General features: G+C 40.5%; 4 protein-coding genes across 5 annotated transcripts; all 4 read right to left on the bottom strand.

Annotated features, from left to right (window-relative positions):
• Positions 1 to 1,631: 1,631 nt before the first annotated feature.
• tradd (tnfrsf1a-associated via death domain) lies at positions 1,632 to 5,901 on the bottom strand. Its single transcript, XM_085907361.1, has 5 exons — positions 5,816 to 5,901; positions 4,060 to 4,211; positions 3,699 to 3,979; positions 3,349 to 3,490; positions 1,632 to 2,302 (listed from the first exon to the last, which is right to left on the bottom strand). The coding sequence occupies exons 2-5, from the start codon at positions 4,208 to 4,210 to the stop codon at positions 2,010 to 2,012; spliced, it is 867 nt and encodes a 288-aa protein (XP_085763487.1). The 5' UTR covers position 4,211; positions 5,816 to 5,901; the 3' UTR covers positions 1,632 to 2,009.
• Positions 5,902 to 6,427: 526 nt separating this feature from the next.
• On the bottom strand, positions 6,428 to 10,586 carry ogfod1 (2-oxoglutarate and iron-dependent oxygenase domain containing 1). Of its 2 annotated transcripts, XM_085907346.1 has the most exons (13): positions 10,361 to 10,586; positions 9,948 to 10,093; positions 9,832 to 9,878; positions 8,940 to 9,040; positions 8,744 to 8,860; positions 8,584 to 8,675; positions 8,378 to 8,506; positions 8,194 to 8,307; positions 7,935 to 8,014; positions 7,347 to 7,591; positions 7,147 to 7,275; positions 6,682 to 6,740; positions 6,430 to 6,616 (listed from the first exon to the last, which is right to left on the bottom strand). In XM_085907346.1, the coding sequence occupies exons 1-13, from the start codon at positions 10,521 to 10,523 to the stop codon at positions 6,467 to 6,469; spliced, it is 1,572 nt and encodes a 523-aa protein (XP_085763472.1). In that variant the 5' UTR covers positions 10,524 to 10,586; the 3' UTR covers positions 6,430 to 6,466. The 2 variants fall into 2 exon arrangements, with proteins under 2 accessions (XP_085763471.1, XP_085763472.1); XM_085907345.1 differs by lacking the exon at positions 9,832 to 9,878 and having other exon boundaries at positions 6,428 to 6,616; positions 10,361 to 10,538.
• A 391-nt stretch (positions 10,587 to 10,977) lies between these two features.
• Positions 10,978 to 13,804, bottom strand: nudt21 (nudix hydrolase 21). Its single transcript, XM_085907365.1, has 7 exons — positions 13,494 to 13,804; positions 13,094 to 13,294; positions 12,961 to 13,024; positions 12,641 to 12,730; positions 12,414 to 12,489; positions 12,227 to 12,341; positions 10,978 to 12,014 (listed from the first exon to the last, which is right to left on the bottom strand). The coding sequence occupies exons 1-7, from the start codon at positions 13,613 to 13,615 to the stop codon at positions 11,993 to 11,995; spliced, it is 690 nt and encodes a 229-aa protein (XP_085763491.1). The 5' UTR covers positions 13,616 to 13,804; the 3' UTR covers positions 10,978 to 11,992.
• A 1,872-nt stretch (positions 13,805 to 15,676) lies between these two features.
• On the bottom strand, positions 15,677 to 20,858 carry LOC147059299 (uncharacterized). Its single transcript, XM_085907343.1, has 8 exons — positions 20,682 to 20,858; positions 19,660 to 19,763; positions 18,905 to 19,364; positions 18,730 to 18,822; positions 18,615 to 18,651; positions 18,442 to 18,513; positions 16,573 to 17,715; positions 15,677 to 16,299 (listed from the first exon to the last, which is right to left on the bottom strand). The coding sequence occupies exons 1-8, from the start codon at positions 20,778 to 20,780 to the stop codon at positions 16,058 to 16,060; spliced, it is 2,250 nt and encodes a 749-aa protein (XP_085763469.1). The 5' UTR covers positions 20,781 to 20,858; the 3' UTR covers positions 15,677 to 16,057.
• Between the last annotated feature and the right edge of the window lie 274 nt (positions 20,859 to 21,132).

Raw genomic sequence — 21,132 nt, 5'->3', positions numbered from 1 at the left:
ACTAGTAGCAGTGGAAATTTTGGCGTGGGTTTAAAACGGTGCCCTGGCAGCAATCTGCCCCCCCCCCACAAAAACGGTCTAGAACCGCCACTGACTCGAGTAGTAGTTGCCCTCACAAGAGAATTTAGTGCACTAGTTGAACTACAAGTTCTTTATTGGTTGCACAATTAGAATTGTCTTACTTGTAAGGTCATGCAGGTGTGCTTAAAGATATGGCTTCCAACAGTGAAATGAGTTTGTAATGAATTTCAGACTTGACCCTTCTGTTTCGTCAGCTATTAAAATGTCAGAATGTGTGCTGCTTGTCAATTTCACTATAAATGCTCATATTTACAGAAATAATCATCTCGATGGCAGCTGTGGTTACAGTGCTGGAAAAAAATGCTGAATGTGTTTTGCATAAATTGGAAATCTATTTATGTCTGTGATGGGAGAAACTGTATGTGTTAATAGCCCGTAATCCACAAGTCACATCTGGATAGACGGCCAAGTGGCATAAAAGAGAAGGGGGGGGGGAGGTCAGGCTTTTGCGGTAGATCTGAATGAAACGCGGCAAGTTCAAGCTGCAGAGACTTCATCCATCAGTGAATTTGTGTGGAGATAAAATCTCAACTATTTACCTCACTGCCCTGAAACAACGTGACACAAGCACACGTTCAGCAGCAACAAGTTTAATCATATGAGGGTGCGTGTGTGAGAGAGAATGATGGGAATGAGAGCGAGAGAGGAGGGGGAGAAGGATTAACACCAAATTATACCTGGGGGAATTTGGAGAAAAATCATGTTTTCAGGTTTAATTACACTAATGCAGTTATGGGACGTTACAAAATACAAGTACTTTAATTACTGTACTTCAAGCTGAATTTTTAGGTACGAATGATTTATCTAGCTCCCCATTTCTTGATGATTTATTTTCCTGTGCCATTTGAAAACAAATATATCTACTTTTTTCTTTTTAGTGCCTTCTCTCTGTGACACGCGTGCACACGCGGCCGATAACGAGGCGCTCTAAACCGTCCGAGCCAATAATAATAATAATAATAATCTGAGGGGAAAATGGCAGACTTCAAACTGGGCAACTCGGCATTGTCTTCGCTATGGGGGGGGGAGTAAATCAGGAAAACTGAAATGGTTAAAATCAAACAGTGAAAGGCTATATCCACCAAATTTTACAAACAGTAATTCTCAGTCTTTGTAATTATCTTTGGACGTATTTTATGAACTTAGAAACACATTTATAAATTCACTTTACAGGGCTTTTAGCAGACTTGTTTTTTCTGTACTTAGTACAGAGTGGGAGGACATTTTCCACTTTTGTACTAATGCATCTAACAGAAACATACAAAAAATATTTTTAAGCATTTGTTTTGCAAGCACTTATTTTGTACAAGAAAAACAAATCAATAACCTTCAATTGGGCAGTCATGAGAAAGGAGCACCAATAGTTTCCATGTGTAGAACTTCTAAAGCAAAATTAAATGTGAAAACATTCGAAATAGTGCAGAGAATCTACCTGTGAGGTAGGATATACCATCTAAATCTGGGATGTAAAAAAAAAAAAAAAAAAAAAAAATACCCAAGCCCTCCCTGTGCAATTGTGTTGTGTGAAAAATTGCCATTTGACGAGTCAATTTAGGCTTTAAGATTTATTATGAAAGTAGAAAATTGAGTGAAAATGTTTTTAGATTGTTAATAATGTAGCTTGACCTAGTTTTACTGTATTTTACAGTACCCACTTAGACCTTTGTGCTTTTATATTGATCGAATAACTGTAATCAATAACAAAGGGAAGGAAATTGCCTTTTTTTTTTCCGGAAGTAATTTGAGGTAAAACTTATGATCAGAACTTCACATGCACACAGGAACAATTTCAACGATTTCAGACATCCTGTATGTAAAAGCAGGAAAGACAAAGTCAACAGAGGCGAAGCACGCCCCCCCGGCCCCCCCTTTGGCGAGCGCTCCGCCTCCGTGTTTCGACGCCACCAAAAAATCGCCCGCCGTTAGTTTCACGGCTGTACTTCCAGAATGGATTCAGCCAGGCTGGTGAGTTTGCATTCCTCCAGCGCTTTGACTAGTCGGCTCAGCTTGGCTGCCCTCCCCTCCGCCTGGAGGAAGCGGCTGAGGAGCTGATAGGCCTGCTCGTACAGGCCTTCTCTGGCGTACTCGTAGGCCAGGTTGTCAATGGCCGTATCTTTCAGAGCGCAGCACTCCCTCCCCAGGGTCCTCCCCACGTGCTTCCACTGACGGCCCACTCCATTAGCGAAGCTCTGAACATCTGCTGTCGTCAGCATTCGATCCTCTGATGGGGAAAAAAAAAAACATTAACGCAAACTGTACTTAATTGCGATTACGTAATCAGAGGTTTACAAAATAAAACAGACTCACTTCCCAATCCCTTAAGGCTCTTTCAACTCACAGGAGAGTTACAGTATCTACTTGATAGTTTATATCGTTTGATTCTTTATGGCACCCCCCCAAAAAAATAACTAGTGTAGTCTGTTATTAAAAAAAACAAAACAACAATTCAATACAGCATTTGGAAATGCTAAGTTATGCTGATCTGAATAATAACAATGTGTACTTTGACATGAATGTTAAATTTAAAACAATCAACATCTATTTGTCTAGAGATGGGCTGATAAATGCCAAGGTATTGGGTACTCGTGAAGACTGCCGATTTTAACCGCCGAAAACTGGCGAGCCGTGTTTGGTTGTGACCTGAACCCTGAGCAACTGTGATGTCATTTTCAGTCAATAGCAAATGGCAAAATGGCCGCCACTTCAGGTGGATAACTTTGGGTGACTTTTGCTGCTTAACTCCTATTACATGAAGGAAATACTAAATACAAAATACCGTGTTTAGAAACTTCATACTAGTGGGAGCACAAACAACATATTATTGTCAAGAAAATATTCAGGTTGACTTTCCCTTTAAAGCTTAATTGGATGCACAGTGAATGACAATTGAACAGAAAGCTGGCAATTTCAAATGAATGCAATCCACCAAAATTATCTGATGGCATGCCCTAATCTCTCTTTAGGTTGTGACCATCAATTCCTAAATGGTTGGATTAGAGAATCATCGGCCAAACTGCGCACAGTTTACGTGCTACCGGCAAAGTGAAAACACAACAAATGCAGCAGATGGTCACTGACATGAGGACATCATCCATGACGTGGATTCTTTTTCTCTTGTCAGCGAGGTACAGAGCAATGCTTTTTTGCGACTTGATCAGATTAAAAGAGACTGTTTGAACAGTCTGAAAGGGTTTAAAGCACGCAGGAAATGTAACTTCTTTTATCTTAAAGACGTTGTGACTATACTTCGAGGGCAACTCGACTCACCAAAAACTTTATTCTGAAATCTGAAGCAGTTACTGGGGATTTGCTGTGTGAAGGGGATCTGCTGGTGTGGAGAAGGCCCCTTGACCTCAAGCTCCAGTTGCATATCAAGCCGATCAATTTCTTCATCACGTAAGCGCTCGGGCTGTCAGAAAACGAGGAAAAAAAAAAAAAAAAAAAGACGCTTTAACTGCCACAAATCAAACAAAAATCTACAAGTGATACCTTTCAGAGGCAAAAATTGTGCTCTCTATCTATCAATCCATCTAACCGTCTAGCCTTCAATCTTTTTTTAATCCAGCAAGAAATAAAACCATGACTACAACTAATACATTTTAAAAATATATGCATACGTGTGACTGGTGAATATGCTGCAGACAAAACTCGAGCTCGTCCAAACATCGATCCAAGATGTGCGTTCCGGCCTTGAGCTGGGTCTCCACCGTGAAATCTTGTGCCAGAGCGAGGAGCCGGCAAGCGTGCTGGGAGATGGACTGACACAGCGCACCAGAAGTGTAGCTCTTCAGGAACTGCTGACACACTACTACATTGACAAACTTCACTTCTACTGCGAGGAAGGGATCGGCATCATGAATCTTCAGTATCTCGTACCCGTCCAGACCACCTGCAGAGTCTGACCATGAGAAAATGATTTCATGGTTGTGCTCACTTTTGGAGATACTGTAGGTTTCAAATTAGAATTCTGCTGCTCACCTATCAGTGTCAATTTGATGAGTTTAAAAACGATGAACTTCCTCTGCTGGTCCTTGTAGAGGGAAGGTAGGTTTGCATCCGGACAGAGCGAGCGCAAAAACAGAACGGCACATCCTGTCCAGGAGCCTCCATCCAAAACTTTGTCTGCCATTCTATGAATATGGAATCAGCACATAATCAAGTCAGACAAATTGTCAGTACCTCAGATGACTAAATCTGATGCCCTTGCTGTATAAATTCTGCACCGACCAAACGGGACAAGGTCAAAGGTAGGCCACTTCCTGGAGGAGTTGCTACAGAGAATTTGACGCTTGGCGTTTTGAGGCGGGACCAATTCTCCGAAAGCGTCTTCCTGTGCTCTTTCCTGTGGTTTTATGTTTTTGTAGGTACTTATATTTTGATTCTTTTCATGTTATCATTCATATTGATTTTGAACTGCTTTAAATTAAGTGAATTATGTGGCACAATTACATGATATTTAATTTCCTTTTTTATGGCACAGTTGCATAATATTATATTGCATTTTTGTATGATACAGGGCGTGATATTATATTGCATTAGTAGTTTGTATAATTACTATGCGATCGTGGTGCTACAAAGTATTAAGAGTTGGATTAAGTCAGCTAAATCCCCACCGAGGGTCCAGGTACCAAATGCAAGGCCCGTCACTGACATTCCACCTTTCTCCCCATCTTTGCCCCAGCCTCCTCTTGCAACTTCATTACATAAAAACATGTTTAATCTGAAGCCTCCCTCCCCCCCCCCCAAAGCGACACAGCCCCGATCTCCTGTACTCTGGATGAACTACATAGGCCCGCTCATTTACGCCCTTTCCATGCACAGCATGCAGAAGGCGCTGCATGGAAAGAGCATCATTTGAGCTGGATTATGCACATCGTCATATTTCACTAATACACAGTACGCTTGACTCTTGGGCCCGCAGGAATCTCAACAATTTAGCCAGTATTTAATTATATGCAATCTAATCTACCGGTGCTCTGAAAGTATACCGTGAGATTAGTTCAGCAGCGGTATGAGGATTAAATGATCATCGGGAGCTTAAAATATATCATTCATTTTTTTGCTGCCAAAAAAGCAACCTCTAGTATTCTGGGCGGTCTGCTTGTCTGATGTGGAAGAATGCTAAAGAATGTTCCATGTGGGGTTTTGCTACCACATGCTACTTGTGATGGAGTTGGGACTTTCTTTATTATACCTGTCATCACAAAACTTCTAATGATGGAGGAAAAGATCTTGTTTCTACAGTTTTCATCATCTTATAACCTTCAGAAAAATAAACACATGGGATAAATCCTGGGGATATTTGAAAATGAAAAATGAAAATTAAACTTAATGCATAAAGACTTCTTTAATCATCCTAAATAAGATTGCAACCATTTATATGGATTTGATCTCACTGGTTCTGTATATACACTGCAATTCAGTAAAACCAATAGCCTCGAATGTGTGTTTTCAAAAAGATTTATACCTAATGTCAGCATTTGGGGAAAACACTACATAAATGTGTGTTTTTCAAAGTTGACATACATATAATGTACAGTACTGGCTACTTGTACTTGTATTGTTGATAGTGAGCAGATGAGTCAGCAGGAACTACAATTTCGTAAAAGTTAGTCGACGAGACAGGTCGTGGGAATCCAATTTAACTTGACAAAGATCATATAGTGTTTGCAGAACGTACTCGCCATGCCTAAAACGCAACGTTATTTGTTTGCTAAAACGTAAGTAAACTTACCTAAAAACTTTTTGGTACACTGTTCGGTGACGCTTCCTACTAAAAACTTACCAACTGACACTGCAATCAGATTTCCTCGTCCTATTGGCTGACCCGAAGAAAAGTACTCTGATTGGTTCAATTTCATTCAAAGGCGGGGCAAAAACCGGGGGGGAAAAATGTGATTTATCCTTCCGGGATGAAGAAACCTCAAGCTTAAAAGTAGGCCATCGCTACAATCATTCTGGGTTATTTGCAGCTACTGTATAAATATTTGATGAGAGGCAGGATGTTGAAGGATCCCCCTCTTTAATACAATTATGAAATGATTAGACCAATTATTGCCATGTGCTTAATTTAAAAACAGTGTCATTAGTGTCTTTTTGCCTTTTATTAGTGATTCAAAAAGTTGTCAATGTTAGTATCTCAGTTATTCAAATCAAGTACACTACATTTGTCAACAGTGCACTTGTATATAATGAAATTTAGTTATTCATTTCTAATTACGGTACATTTTTCCTCCATATTTGCACATTTAATGCTTGTGTGCACATGTTTTGGGATTGTTCGAGGAACTTTGATGACTCAGAGAACACAATGCAAGGTAGACATGGTAACCGCTACACCTAAAATAAATATCATTAAAAACACATAAGTGCTGTCAGTAAAATTTTATTCATAATACACAAAAGAGAAGTCATAGAATGTTCCAGTAGAAGAATCACTGTTGCTTCTGTGGTTGACATGCTTGACAAATTTGAGTGTTTCCTTGTCTCTGTAGACTAGAGCGAGGGAATTATCTTCGGGATAGATGGTCAGCAGCTTCAAACGAAAATAAAAAGACATTACGATGATGAATTACAGACAACAAATTAAAAAAAACTCACTTCCTCATCCTCTTCATTTGCAATGTAACAAGTGGAGCCTCCGAACTCTGACTGCCAACCTGAAAATAAAAAAAAGATCATCTCCGAACTGTGCGATGGACATGCAAACCACTGCGCCCTAATATTATGATTATTATTACTATATCTACCAATAACATTGCTTCTGAAGGTTCCGGGCAGATTAGACTGACCAAGCAACACAAAGATGCTCAACATGGTTGGCCCAAAAAAAAAAAAAAAAAAAAATCTAAACTATAACAGTGTAGTGAAGACAACAGAAGTGTCAAATATTGAAGAGAATGAACTGTTGGGAATAAATTCAGCCAATTCCATGGAACAAATATTAGAATGTATATGTGATGTGGGTTAGTGTGTGATTTTCATAGTAATATGTGTTAATGATTCATCACTAACTAATCATCACCCCAATGTTGATGTGCTGTCACAGTTTTTGTATCGACTGACCCGCACAGTTGAAAGGTAAGACCAGGTCTAGTGCGTATTCCGCTCGTGCTGCCTCTGCGTCGTGCAGTAAAGTGTAGCTGCCGTGGGACCATCGTCGCAGTTCACCACAACACGTAGGTGTACTCGGCTCTATGTGGAGGAATACGAAAACAATCAGTGGAAAGACAAAAAAAAAAAGAGCTTGAAGAAATTTTGTCAACCTGACTCTTTGCTTGTTTCATTTGAGGACCCTGTTGCATTGCTGTCCTTTTTGGAGCTTTCCTTCTTCTCTTTGTCCTTATTTTCATCATCATCATCATTATCGTCATCATCAGCAGGGCACAGGTAGTGCAATCGAAGGCCCGTAAAGTTGGAGAGAAGCAGGAAAAAGGCTTCTGAACGAAGCAGCTCCCAACAAGCGCTCACACACTCGGGTAAAGTGTCCAGACAGGCTGCTTCGTAACATCTGGACGTGAGGGAATACATCTGGTACAGTGAATCCACAATACATGATGATTCACGTTTCATCCCTTCCCCCACAATACCACAGATTATTATGCAATTAATATTATTGGTTATTACAAAAAACTTGTGTTTTTTTTCAAAATGACTATTTTATGTGGCATTCTACACAACAAAATACTCCCACAAGATTGTTTTTAATATTGCAAAATGAGTACACGCCAATGAAAACCTAGCAAAGCAAAAAATAATAATAATCTAGTCATAAGAATTCAACTACAGGTGATCAAAAATCTGAAAATCGTATTTTTTAAAGGAGATGTAATCGAAGAACCTTTCCCACCCACCTCTTATTGGCAGGACCTTTCCGCATCCACTGGATCTCAGCCGACTGCAAGGCCGCACGCACTTGCCGAAATTTCTCCTCCTGATGACACAGTCAGGAGGAGGAATCAAAATGAAACCTCCAAAGTACACTTCTGAGTGTTGTTGTTATTCATTCCTAGAAATAATTCCCCGAGCTACACCATTATGCTTGATTGGTTTTGGGATGATGAGAGACTCGGTGGAAAATGGGTTCAAAGCAAAGAACAGAGAGCCTTTTACCCGGAGAAAATCTTTCAGCTGAATTTCAGAGCTTTCTTCAAACTCATCCTGAATTTGCTCCTGGTAGGAAATATCCAGGTAGAGTGGATTGAGCCACTCCAGCAACAATGTCTCCTAAAATGAACGCACAGACACCATATCAGCACGTAGTTCAACCAGCTTGCACATGCATGTTTATACTCGCATCTCGAGGTAAGTGTTCGCTCCGCGAGACGAGAGCCTCTATGTGACGAGGAGGACGCTCCAGAGACGGTCCGTGAAACCATCCGCTTAGTGAAAGACGACACTTGTCCTGTGACAAAACCTCCGATACCTGGATGAGCATAAAACGTGACAAATTTTTTTTTTTTTTGCCTCTTTAGCTTGACAGATGACGCATATCATTCTTACTTGGTGGAAGGAGATCGGAGACACTTCAAAAAGTACCAGCGTATTCCATGAAGGCACGAGAGACTTCACGATACTTTGTGGTTGGAAATGAGCTGAGGACACAGATTTTCTTCAATGAAGATGTCTCATCAGTAAATACCAAACTGAAAGAGAAACTCACCATCCGTTGAGTAAAGATCGAGAGAACCCCCATCACTACTCAGCCATGGAGGGACAAGGTAAAGAATGAAGGCAACACGTCTCCCCTCCAGTTCATCATCATGACACAAAAGAGTATCTACAAACAGTTACAACAGATATTGACTCAATGACACAAAACTTACAAATATCATTTTTAATTCTGGTTAAATGCTCACCTGTGTATTGATATTTGGCACATGAAATATCAACAGTGGGCTCCAATTTCACACCTAAAACCTCCTCAAGCCAAAGTCGGAATTGGCTGAACAGTGCTGATCTGGAATTAGACGATGAAACAATTTTAAATTACATTTTGTTTCTTTTACTTCCCATTATAAAAAACAACAACATATTTCTCCCAAATGATTTGTACAGGTCGTATTAATGGTGTTAAATGTGTTATATTTGAACTGATGGAGGTCTCAACAGAGAGGCAAATGCATTCACTGTTCAAACCTGCCATGACATTTTGTTGCAGTATAAATAATAGATGATCCCAAGAGGAAGCAGTCATTTTGCTTTTAATCCTGGTTTGGATTCAGCAGAGTGGAGTGCTTTGGGAGTTGCATTTCATAAACATATATTTACATCAAGTTAAATGTTATACACAGCATTATTTATTCCTCATGGCTGGTATGCATATCAAACACGAGAAAGGTCAACAATCGTCTTGAATTAAATGCTGTGATACATTCTCATTTGGGAATCTGGTGTTTAAGGATTAATTAGGCTTTAATACATTTTGGACATAATATTATTTTACACATTACTATTGCTTACTTTGGATTTATCCACTGAATAAGACAAATGTCAAATTTTAATATCAAATGTAATCTCTGGCCCCCTCTGGTGGCGCTGATGAACCATGCAACGGCTCCAATGACTTTTGCAAATATTCGGCCAGTTGACAGTTAAAACTGAAGTAGGGCTGCAGTGTTGGTAATTAATAAATAAATAATTATGGTAATAAATAATTTGGGAAAGTGAGGAGGAAAAACAGGTTGTAGGCTTGTCGCTGCGTGTAAAGATATTACCTGGTATGATCACAAATACAACATAAAAACTTACCTCAGTCCTGCTATGTGTGGCTCAGTTCGCTTTCTCAAGTCATCCGACTGTAGGTGGGGACAAGATTAAAAGGCTGGGATAGCATACCCACATGCACAGATCACTTTGAGGCTCACCTGTTTAAATTTGTAGAGATCATTGGACTTTGAGTGAAAGTTGAGCGTGAGAAGTTCTGTTTGTAGATTGTCCAAGAAATTCTCACTTTGGATAAAGTTTTTGATGACACAGTGAGGAAAGGGATGGCAATCCAACTCCACATCACCTGCAGTGTGACAAAGACAATGGATGTTGGAATTGGCTGCTGCAAATGTAAAGAATTTTCAACACACACATATGAGACACAGCCACAATGTCATTTTGTATGATTCCCAATATCTGCATGATTACATGACAAGATATGATATAATGGAAAGTAAATGAAAACAGTCATAGATTAAATCAGGTCAACATGAGACAAACATTGAGCATTGCTACAATCGAATATAGAAGCAAAATGGTTTGTGTCAGATTCTGTGTTGACTTCACGGACCATGGGTGTAGTGAGACTTCTGGCTCCACGCATCCTTCACCGCCCTCTTCACGTTCTCGTCTCTAACGACATTACAAAGTTCTGCTGTTTCTTCGCAGTTGTTTATTTTCCTTTTCTTCTTGTTTGATTTTATATATTCGCCCTGCTGCCTTTTAGATGCCATGGTAGAGTGACTTACTAAGAACCATGCGCAAAAAATAGCCCCGGATATGACGTCACGATAGCTGACATCGGTCGCAGAAATATGACATCAATGGCTTCATATTTTATTTTTTACTCGATTCAAAAAAGCACGTTATGTCCAACGCAACTATATTCGACAAAATACAGTCCCGCATGACGAATCTAGCCGGTCGGTGTTTAACTAAGGTCGATATGTAATCCAATGTCAGTAAATATTCATTCGCTGTGGTCATGAAACATTTACACAATACTTTTAAAATAATTCATTCTAGTTGAATCCAAACGCTCCGACGTTATGATAGCGTGCCTTTTCTGTAGGATTATGGAATTTGCATTTAATCATTTTTATAAATTGTTGTGAGATGGTGTATAAAAAAAAATAAGAAAAAGATCTCCAAGCTGCATTCAACAATAGACATTTTAAGCAGCGCACATGGTATTCGAACAGAGCCCAACGGACACATTTTATTGATTAAGTATAAAACATGAGAATGCTACATTAGCTCACTGACCCAGTTTCACAGAGCATCATCTCATACCACTAATTTCCCCAAGCATACCGTATTTTGCTGCATTATTTTCAAAAATCCCAAGAGGCATCAAAATATGCAACGTAATAATCACATTCACTATCCAAGGGGCAAACAAATACAAAATTGGTCCTACACACTTTATAAAAACATATGCACACACAATTCTTTTTTTTTTTTTACTAAAAAGAAAAAAAAAAAACATACTTTAAAATGCCAGAAAACACAAAGTAATTGTTGGTTTAGTCAAACCTATCCAGAGAAGGCTTAAAATCTGAAAATAATGCAAGATAAATGTTTTTTCTACAAAAAAAAACCCCACCAGTTCATCGAGATGAAAAAGAAGAAAATTGTGATTTTTTTCCTGACAAAAGTAGAGCTATTTTCAAAAATCCCAAGGAGCATCAAAATATGTAACGTAATAATTACATTCACTATCCAAGGGGCAAACAAATACAAAATTAGTCCTATACACTTCATAAAAACATATGCACACACAATTCAATTTCATTTTTTTATTAAAAAAGGAAAAAACAACATACTTTAAAATGACAGTAAACACAAAGTAATTGTTGGTTTAATCAAACCTTTCCAGAGAAGGCTTATGATCTGAACATAATGCAATATAAATGTATCTTCTACAAAACAAAACGAAAAAAAACACCAGTCCATCGAGATAAAAAAAAAAAAAAAAAAAAAAAAGCAGAAGAAGAAAACAGTTGTTTTTTTTTTTTTCCTGACAAAAGTGTAGCTAAATATCCCTGGCGGACTGTCAATATATTCAGCACAGGTCACATTTCTCTCATGTGAAAGTGTGGAGCCGAAGATGAGAAGTTGTAGTTTCTCTGCATTGTCCACGTGGTCTTCAAGTTTCACTTTGACTGGGCTGCGCTCACAGAGACAGCCAAATGAACTTCACTTAGTTGTAGATGAAGTTGAACCTGTAAAAAAAATGGTTGGGACTTCTTACAAAAACGATTCAGACAACTTTCAAAATCTCAATTCTATCTCTCGTGCATATTTTAATGACACACAAACTGACTGCCCACTCAAGCCCCAAAACAAGGACATGAAATATCCTCCTTTACTGATGTCTAACAATGATCTGCTTTATTTGCATTATCGGCAGACACAAAACAAAATAGAACTTTACCTGCTGAGGAGCTGCGGTAGGCTAGAAATGATGGGTCCATACCCAGGGGCGTTGTCATACAGCTCAAACAACGGGGCTGCCACCAGTTTATAATTTTTGGGGACGGCAAACAGTGCTGTAAACGAAACAAAGCGCACACACCACTCAAATTCTGTTGTCTTGAATACAGCTTTGTCAATAGACCCACCTTTTTCCTGCAGCTGAACCAGGAAAAGTTTCTTATGCTCCTTAGGTTTGGTAATATGAGCTGGAATGTAGGGATACTGCAAGGTACGCAATTATACAGGGTAAAAAAAAAATGCAACTCATTTGCTGGAAAAGAAGTGTGGCAAACGTAGCATTTTATATATACTGGCTACTCAGTCACTGTGACAAATTAAAATCTTAGGACTCCAGTCGAAGTGAGGGACAAACCTGTGGAGGCTCAAAGTTGGGGCGCCACCAGTTGCCAATACAGTCATCAATCACCCAATCCTGCTTCACGCCATCCTGTCGCCCGAGAATCTAAAATCCAAATAAATCATTACGTAAACCCGGAAATTACTGGAGAGAGAAGTTCAACAATATGGGCCAGGCTGGTGACGTATTAGTGAGTCATATTTGACCATTTTTACAAATAACAATATCTATATTGATATCAGTGAATCCCTAATTAACGCTTTTACTCAGTTTAGAGTGTGAATCTATACAGTAAATAACATTTGTAATCATTCCTACGGTCTACCTAAACCTACCTCGGTCATTAGGCGTTTCAGCCCTTCCACCTCATCTTCTCCAGGACTCAACTCCCCACCGGGCCTACAGGAGAGAAATAAAACATCAAATATGGACTCATCTGATGATTACCCAAGAACACAAATCCCTCACAGCTTGAAGAAAGTAGTGCCCAGTTGCAGAAGTAGGACATGGGGCAGCCTATGCTCGTGGACGATAAGTACGCCCTCCACGGTCCTCCTCATTCCCATCTTGTCAAACTCCTCGCGCATCCGCTGGAATCTGGCCGCCACTGAGCTGTCCTTCTCATACAAAGGCTCTTTGGTCCCAAAGGTGTAGTTGGTGAGAGGATAACTAGAATACATGTTCTATCATTAGAATCCAAAATGTTGTTGACACAAACATAATAGTGTAACGATCGCCCTTCTTGAAACAATACTCGAAGAAACGTAACCATCAATATGCTCATTAGTAGCGCGACGTGGCTATGCTAGGTGAAGAAACACACTTTCCACCAACTTGGAGTTATTTGTGAACAAATGGATGAACTCACAGATTGATAGTCCTCTCCAGGGTGAGAGGCTTCGCCGGGCCGGTCATGTATTTGCTTCCAAACTGAGAGGAACTCCCGCGCGGCCAACCTGTGCTCGAGCGATTGGGGGGCGCAACCGACATATCTTACGTGTGCACGTGAGATTAAACCTCCCTGCAAACGCGACTAAATCCAAACGCTTTTTTGGAATAGACGCAATGAACAAAATAGCTATGAAAGAAATACAGAAGACTACAATGGATAGTACTCAACTATTCTACTCCACTGTCGTTGCCGTCGTCACTTTACTTCCGGGTCAAATACGATGATGATTTGTTCATTCCGGCGTGGCTGCCGCCAGCGACGCTTGCTGGTTGGAGTAAGTAAGTACATTGGTCAAATCGCAATTTGCAGAAGGCAAAAGACACGTTTACTAATTGTTGACAATTATAGTCTCTATAAATAATCATCAATTAATTAAAAAAAAAAAAATTGCAACCACCTATTAATCTCAAAAGCAACTATTAAATACATTAAGCCCACAGTTCACAGCATATCCAAGACCCACGTCCTTTTCTACTCCCACTCCCAATGAAAACCATCTGGAAAATCCATTTGAGGAAAATGGAAGGAACCTTGATTCTCTTTTTATGGAACGGCTCTCAATCTCGTGAGCAAAATCAATCACATGAAAGGATAGATCCTGTAAATGCTATTTAGTGAGAGTTTGGGGTTATGTGAATTCAAATGTTGATGTCATGTTGTTGACAACGTAGATTCACAATGGCTCTTAACAATAAAAAACAGACACGTCCATCCATCTATTTTTGATGCTGCCATCCTCATTAGGCTTATCACATCAGAACAGGAAGCAGGCATAGTACATTGGCAAGCCAATCCCAGGTTGCATAAAGACAAACTAGCATTCACACTCACATTCACGACTATAGACAGCGCAGTGTTCATGAACCTAACATGCAACGTTTTGGAATTTGGAATGTGAGATCATAAAGAGCCCGAAGGCCGATTTGGGGTCTCAAGCCTACAGCCCCAGAACTGTGACGTAAAGATGCATGCTTACCACTTACACATTGTGCCACAGCTGCAGAAGCAAATGATGCTATACCATATTTAGTCAATCTGTTCAATCTGGATTCTGTTTTTAATGGCATTTGATAATGGGTGGATGGATTGATGGATGAAATTTATAGAACAACACGCCGCTGTGAGTGAGACTTAATTAGTTATGTCAGTGCTGTAATTACAACGTACCAGATCAACATCAGATGATTCACTGTGCACCTTATGTAACTACAGGTCTGGAGCCAGGGACATCTTGATGTGCTTTGTGCAACTAATATTGTCTTCATTTTTGTCATAATATCCACAGATTAGCCTATTAATTCACATTACTTTTTAAAAATGAAAGGGAATTTCAGTGTCTTCCTAAGAAGCTGACTTTGAACAGCTTTACTGTTTCTTTGCTAAGTTTCTGATAGTGTGGGTCTGTTCATCATATGATCTTTAATCTACTTGTTTTTATCACCCAGGCTTGAAACCGCAGAGCACAGACCAGCTTTAATTTACAATACAGAATGTCTTCATTGAACACAGGATGCTTTATTCTCTCTGGCATCCATGACATAAGCTCAAGGGGAAGTCCTGTCCGCTGTAGCTAAGAATGTCCAATTCTGAGGCACTCTCTATGTGGTCAAGAGCATGGCATCAGGATTTTTTTTTGGAGGGGGGGGGGGGCTACAGAGACATTATACATATGAATTGTTCGTTGTCTCACCCGGGCTCTTATGTTGAGTTGATGGCCCGTGACTTCCATGAGCATAGGAAACAGTTTGTAATGAGCTGTCAATGTAAAATCAATGTAAAAATGTGAAGTAAGATTTGCATTCTAAATGAAATCTAAGTTTTATAGCATTATGTATTTGACTGTGGCTATTGTGTGAAATAAGTAAGAAAATAATCTTGAGCAAGTTCAATAGGTTTAGGAATGTCTGACTCAAGTTCTTTCTTGATGTTTGAAAGAGAAGCTTTCATTTGAATCTTCAATCATCATGATCAACACATTTTCAGGGATTTGAACCACTTGCTGGGTGGAATTTGCCAATTTATGCATATGTAGATTCCTAAACATAAAAGACATATAAATACCAATTGAAACAAATTTCTCAATTCAATATTCCATTTAATAGTCATATCTATTTTTTCTTATCCATCTATTGTAAACATGGTGTCTTTAAAACACAGTACTTGTCTTATGGTACATAGTCATATACGTGCAATGTAAAATTCAAACACAAGTTAAAAAAAAAAGAAAAAAAAAAGGACAAAAGACACTGCTGGAATTGTTGATAACGTACACACCATGGTTCTTCAGTTCTTTGGTCCAGTGGCCCAACCGGGTGTGTGGTGTGCTGCTGTGGTCCCTGTATAGGAAGTGCCATGGATCATTTAATCATTTTCCTTTACTGTGGCCTAACCTGCCTGCGTCACAGTAGTTGGTCCCAAATTTAGCAATACTGTACCATAAACAGTACATATATATGTATATATAATTCTATCTTTCTTTCTTATTTCTTTGTTTTCTCTTGGTTTGGACGCTCATTCTCTGGTGCAGGTTTAGCCTCTCCCTCTGCTGTTGCCTGTGGGACGTCTTCATTTTTGACATTTGCTTTTTTCATTGTTGCTTCACTGTTGTCTTGAGCTGTTTTCTCCTCCTCACAATGCTCACTCCCTTTGCCATCGGCCACGACTTTCTTGCTTTCACTTTCTTCAGCTGGTTTGCTCTTTTGGACTACCTCTAGTTCCACATCTGAAAATAGGAGAGAATTTGTGCTGATTAGACACAGAAAAGCAAAGGTTAGTTTACAACAGGGGTGTCTAAACAAAAATGTGGAAAATCAAAGTAGTGAATGAATCTAAAATATAATAGTATACTTCACACTCTTTGCATGCCTCCTGTAATTTTCTTCAAATATGTATCATTTATTTGCAAACAAATCTTTGAAGTCAATTGACAAAGATTTTAAAGTCAAAGAATTTCAAAGCGGCCCTTTGTTTTTTCTTTCATCCTTTATTTTCTTACCTGCGCCTTTTGCACTAGGACTGGATCTTTTGTCAAAATTTGCTGGTAAATCTTGGCTTGGACTATCAAGGACAAGTTCCGGACTGGTCAAACTGTGCCTTGTGACACTGGAGTCTTCAGAAGCGGGGAGGCAGGTGGGATCGGATGTGAGGGTAGAGCTGGTTTTCTTTAAGGAAAGTGGGTCGGTCGTGAGCGGAGAGCTAATTGCATCTGCAGTCGTTAAAGCGGCGTTATTGGTGGTGGTGGTGGTGGAGATGATGGAGTCGGCGAGGTTGGTTTCACTGGATGAGGTTGACGGAACAATGTCTATGCAGGCAGTAGATCCGGTGGTAATGGAGATGCTAGCAGGAGGAGGGGCGGAGGAGCTAGTAATGGAGGTTTCAGATTTAGGAGGAGTTGAACTCGGAGCCACAGATGTGCTTTCAGCGCCTGCAGCGAAATCGTCACTAGCTATAGTAAGCGGACTGATAGCAGAATCTGATTTGGTCTCTGCAGAGAATGGAGTGGACGCTTCTTCAGTGGAAATGACAGAAATTGCCACTTGACTATCTGAAACCGTGCCATTTGACAATGGACTTAGGGGTTTAACTGACGTGTTTGTTTCGCTTTTGCTGAGAAGACTAGAAACAGTTTCCAAGGTGGTAACGGAAGTTGTCGAGTGTGAAGTGACAGAGGTTCCGAGGGTAATAGATTCAGATGAAGTATAAGGGACAGGGGCGGGGGTTTCGCTAAGTGCTGTCGGGGAGCCAGAGGTGCATGGTTCTGTGCTAATCGGCTGAACTTTAGGGTCAGAAGGTTTACCATCTAGATCTGTACCATTTGCAATTTTTGCAGTGGAAACAGCAAGCACGTCTGACTCGGAAGTTGCAGTACTAGAAGAGGAAATGGGAACATCAGCCAAGTCAAGGCTGGCATTTGACATTAGAGCAGGAGTAGCGGGGCCAGATGGAGCCACGCTTGGACTTTTTTCTGTCGTGGGTGTGCTTGTTTCCCCCTCCTCTATTTGAACCAAGTCATTCTCAGGCGTGTTGCGGCCAGATGTTGCGGGGCCCGGACCAGGCTTGAGCACAGGCTTTGGGGGCAAAGCCGGTTTTCCAGCTGACTCATGTGCTGACACACTTGGACGTATTTGACGCCTTGTATCTGGTGATTAAACAAAACAAAAACAAAATAATAATAATGAAGACTCATATTTGCAAAAGTATTGGACCATCATTAGAGTTGTTGTTTTATAACAATGTGTATGATAACTGTACAATGTCACTCAAAGTGAAAACCACCACCAAGGTTAAACTGTTAACAAAAGAGTGTTATATTTGTGTATCTGTTTTTTTTCTTAGTTATCAGATTACTTCCAGGTTCTCAGAGTTGATGAACAGATGGTGGAGAGGGCGGGTGCATTGATGTTACGTGGTTTACTCGGCCCTGCTGTGTCAGAACAGCCCACTTGGAAGCCCGACTGAGCAGCTGCTACAAATTGTTCCTCATAGTATCCTCTAGTCCAGTACAAGACTTTGACAACGGAAACAAGTCAATAAGCAAACAACACCATGACCAGGCATGCAAGTACGATGGAGTGAAAAAAAAAAAAAAAAGCCCTTCAATGTCATTAGCATTTAGGATGGCCATTTGGCTGAACTTGCTTGATAGACTATAGGAAAAATAATTAATTGATCAATTAGTGCACTCCATTTTGCCTCACTCAAGACACAAAGTTTGTGCAGAAATCAATTTTGTGTTTTGGCACACTTCTGCTAATAGTATCTGTCTCAATAGATTTGATTGTTTTATCATGTCTAAATGATAGTTATGGGAAATGTCATTTCACAAGACATTGGAGCATTACTATATGTCCAAATTGTGTTTTACCTGAGGATGCTGACATAGTTCTATGTTTTGTGAAAGTCGGGGTTGGCTCAACTTTACTGTCAATAATGGTGCCTAAGACATGAAAAGAGGAGAATACAGATGATATTTAAGATGACAATAAATAGATACTGTCTTGTTAATTCTTGTACTAATCATTTTGTTTTTGGACATACCTTCAGATTCTGCCTTTTTCATCTCTCTCTCTGGATTCTATGAGAATATAGGAGACGTTACAGATTGTTATCATTTGGATCATTTCAAGATTGACAAAGTCAGTCAACTCCACACCTGCGTCTCTTCTGGCTGTGCTTTGGAAACCCCGATACGCTGAAGCATAAGATGAAGTTTCTGTTCGAAGCTATGTTGGCCTTCAAATTGTTTCTGAAAATCATAATGTTATCAATATGTTAACAATGAACATGCAGACCTAAAGGCTTGACACTCTGGGCTGCGTGACACGCACCTTTCTGCCATTGGCAGCGCCTGCTGCTGATCCAGACAGTAAAATAAGAGACTGGGACTTCCCTTCCCTGAGAGCACGACGAGGTGGTGCCACTTCACCCCTCAGTGGAGGAACATCAGAGGCAGGTGTTTCCTGCACCGTTGACTCTCCAGTAACACCACCGGACTGCTCTGTCCCTTTTTCCTTTTCATTCTCCTTGTCATGTTCCTTTACTCTGTCCTTATCTTTTTCTTTATCAGACTTGGCCGCCTCCCTAAGAGGGCGAATGAGATCAGCGATGGAGGCCTTCTTGGGTCGACCCTCGTGGCTCGGCTCCGATTTCAAGCCTCGCCGCTTTCGGAGGGTAAAGAAATCCCCGAGCTTTCTCCTGAGAGTTTTTGTCGGGGGTGGACAGGGGACAGAGGTTGCAGGAACCACTTCATCCACTGTGATGGACTCTGGTTCCTCATTTTGCTTTTGCCTGGATGTGAAAGGTTAATTGTATCAAATTATGAACATACTATATAATCGAACATATATTTGGCCACCGCTTGCTATGTTGTATTTCCACAGCAGCAAAACGGTAAATAATAGGAGAGCAATTATTTATTGTTTTTATATTTCTTACAATTATTTTTGCAAAAGTGCTGCATCGTAACTTCCTCTTAAATTCAATGATTCTGATGAGGACACCTTACCGACCGACCCTACGCACACAGTGTCGAGACAAACCAGAGTGCTAAACAGTACAGTAAAAGGCAACTGGTGATACTCACTCTGTATCAGCAGGAAGAACTCTCTTTGTAAAGAACTCCTCCACACCTTCATCTACACGCCCGATGAACTCAAGGACTTCATTTTCACTCTCAATTATTGTCTCCTGATTACATTTATAGGAGACACAAATATGCATTTTACATCAAAGTTCAAGTATTACAAATGTAACTTGGTGTTATGTAACATTGACCTCAACAAAACCCACACAGTCCTTCACTAGTGTCTCCATATAGGAATATTTTGGCTTCAGTTTTTTTTTTTTGCTTCAAACCAGCCACCTGGGAGACTGTTGCTCAGTAACGTACAATGGGGGGGGGGGGGGGGGGGGGCGTCGTAGGACTTTCCATGTAAGATCTTTCATTTTGCCAATGAAGATAATACAGTATCAATAATGTAGCTGTATGCATACGGAATCATACTGATCACATTAGCATCTGTGCCCACGAGTCGCAATAAAAGCTGGGAGGCTTGCAGCAGAGCACAAATTTAGCAGAAGTCACTGCTATACGATACCGTGTCAAGGGAATTGCTTGGATTTTTGTCTCCCTGACCACTGGCTCCAAGGGAGTGACTGGATGTCTACATCCAGAGATCTATGTGACAACACGATGAGCCTTAAAGAGAAATCAGATGATGCATATTTTTAATGCACAATCCTGAGAGGAAAAAAAAAATAGAAGGCTGCAGGCTTGTTTCATTGTGAGTAGGGGGGAAAAAAAAAAAAGGACATTCAAGCCAAGCTGCCATCTGCAATGCTATTCAGGCAATCACGCTCTTGGAAATCACAGCAAATGCCATTTGTGGTGTCTTCACACAGCTAGTTACCGGCACAATGGCACTGGCTTATTCAAGCAAGGGAGCAGGCTTCTTTGCAGCGCTCCCCCTCCATCGGTCCCTTCCCTTCCCCCTGCCTCTCCCCTCTGCACCCTATTACATCTCCTTTCTCCCTTACCCCCCCCCCCCCACACACACACACATCACCTCCCCTATTTTTGCCTTTTCAATCAATTTCTCACATTACCTGTGGTCTGCTGGGACGATAGTTGAGTTTTTGACGGTGAGGTCTCGGTCGGCTCTGGGTGTAGTGCCTGAGCGCTGGTCCGCCCAATGGCAGCTCCATTGGGGAGACACGGCACTCTGTTGCCGTGGAGCTCTGTTGCCCGGGCTCTGTTGCTGAGGCACCGTTGCTAAGAGCACAAGCACCAGCAGTATGTAATGTCTCTGCTGATGTGGGAGGGGCCAGCCCCGGCGAGACTGACAGATATGACAACAGAGCCTCGCCTTCCTCTGCCCCCGCCCCTTGGAGAGTGAAACGATGAGAAAAGAAGATAAGAAAATAATATGAAGGCATAAAGTGACAATAGCTGTTTAATGAAAATCTACACGTTGGTGGATTTTAGTAGCGAAAACTGAAATGGACAAAATGTGCCGATGGTTATGTAAGAAATTTATAATTTATTTGACATGACAAG

Source organism: Syngnathus leptorhynchus, chromosome 3 (assembly GCF_054491065.1).
Source record: "Syngnathus leptorhynchus isolate UIUO chromosome 3, UIUO_Slep, whole genome shotgun sequence".
Lineage (NCBI taxonomy): Eukaryota > Metazoa > Chordata > Actinopteri > Syngnathiformes > Syngnathidae > Syngnathus > Syngnathus leptorhynchus.
Note: the sequence above shows the minus strand (reverse complement) of the source record. Positions and strands in the feature narration are given on the sequence as shown.

What these genes read in the sequence shown, in the direction of transcription:
- ogfod1 (XM_085907346.1), bottom strand. Translation starts at nt 10,523, where the DNA reads ATGGCATCTAAAAGGCAGCAGGGCGAATATATAAAATCAAACAAGAAG. An exon ending in CCACACATAGCAGGACTGAG is followed by an intron (nt 9,041 to 9,831) that starts GTAAGTTTTTAT and finishes GTCTAATTCCAG; the next exon opens with ATCAGCACTGTTCAGCCAAT. An exon ending in TGAAACAAGCAAAGAGTCAG is followed by an intron (nt 7,276 to 7,346) that starts GTTGACAAAATT and finishes TCCTCCACATAG; the next exon opens with AGCCGAGTACACCTACGTGT.
- LOC147059299 (XM_085907343.1), bottom strand. Translation starts at nt 20,780, where the DNA reads ATGGAGCTGCCATTGGGCGGACCAGCGCTCAGGCACTACACCCAGAGC. An exon ending in ATCGTCCCAGCAGACCACAG is followed by an intron (nt 19,764 to 20,681) that starts GTAATGTGAGAA and finishes AAATGTAATCAG; the next exon opens with GAGACAATAATTGAGAGTGA. An exon ending in GTTCTTCCTGCTGATACAGA is followed by an intron (nt 19,365 to 19,659) that starts GTGAGTATCACC and finishes TTTCACATCCAG; the next exon opens with GCAAAAGCAAAATGAGGAAC.
- nudt21 (XM_085907365.1), bottom strand. Translation starts at nt 13,615, where the DNA reads ATGTCGGTTGCGCCCCCCAATCGCTCGAGCACAGGTTGGCCGCGCGGG. An exon ending in CTGGAGAGGACTATCAATCT is followed by an intron (nt 13,295 to 13,493) that starts GTGAGTTCATCC and finishes CATGTATTCTAG; the next exon opens with TTATCCTCTCACCAACTACA. An exon ending in GGTTCAGCTGCAGGAAAAAG is followed by an intron (nt 12,342 to 12,413) that starts GTGGGTCTATTG and finishes TTTCGTTTACAG; the next exon opens with CACTGTTTGCCGTCCCCAAA.
- tradd (XM_085907361.1), bottom strand. Translation starts at nt 4,210, where the DNA reads ATGGCAGACAAAGTTTTGGATGGAGGCTCCTGGACAGGATGTGCCGTT. An exon ending in CATCAAATTGACACTGATAG is followed by an intron (nt 3,980 to 4,059) that starts GTGAGCAGCAGA and finishes TCTCATGGTCAG; the next exon opens with ACTCTGCAGGTGGTCTGGAC. An exon ending in AGCATATTCACCAGTCACAC is followed by an intron (nt 3,491 to 3,698) that starts GTATGCATATAT and finishes GTTTTCTGACAG; the next exon opens with CCCGAGCGCTTACGTGATGA.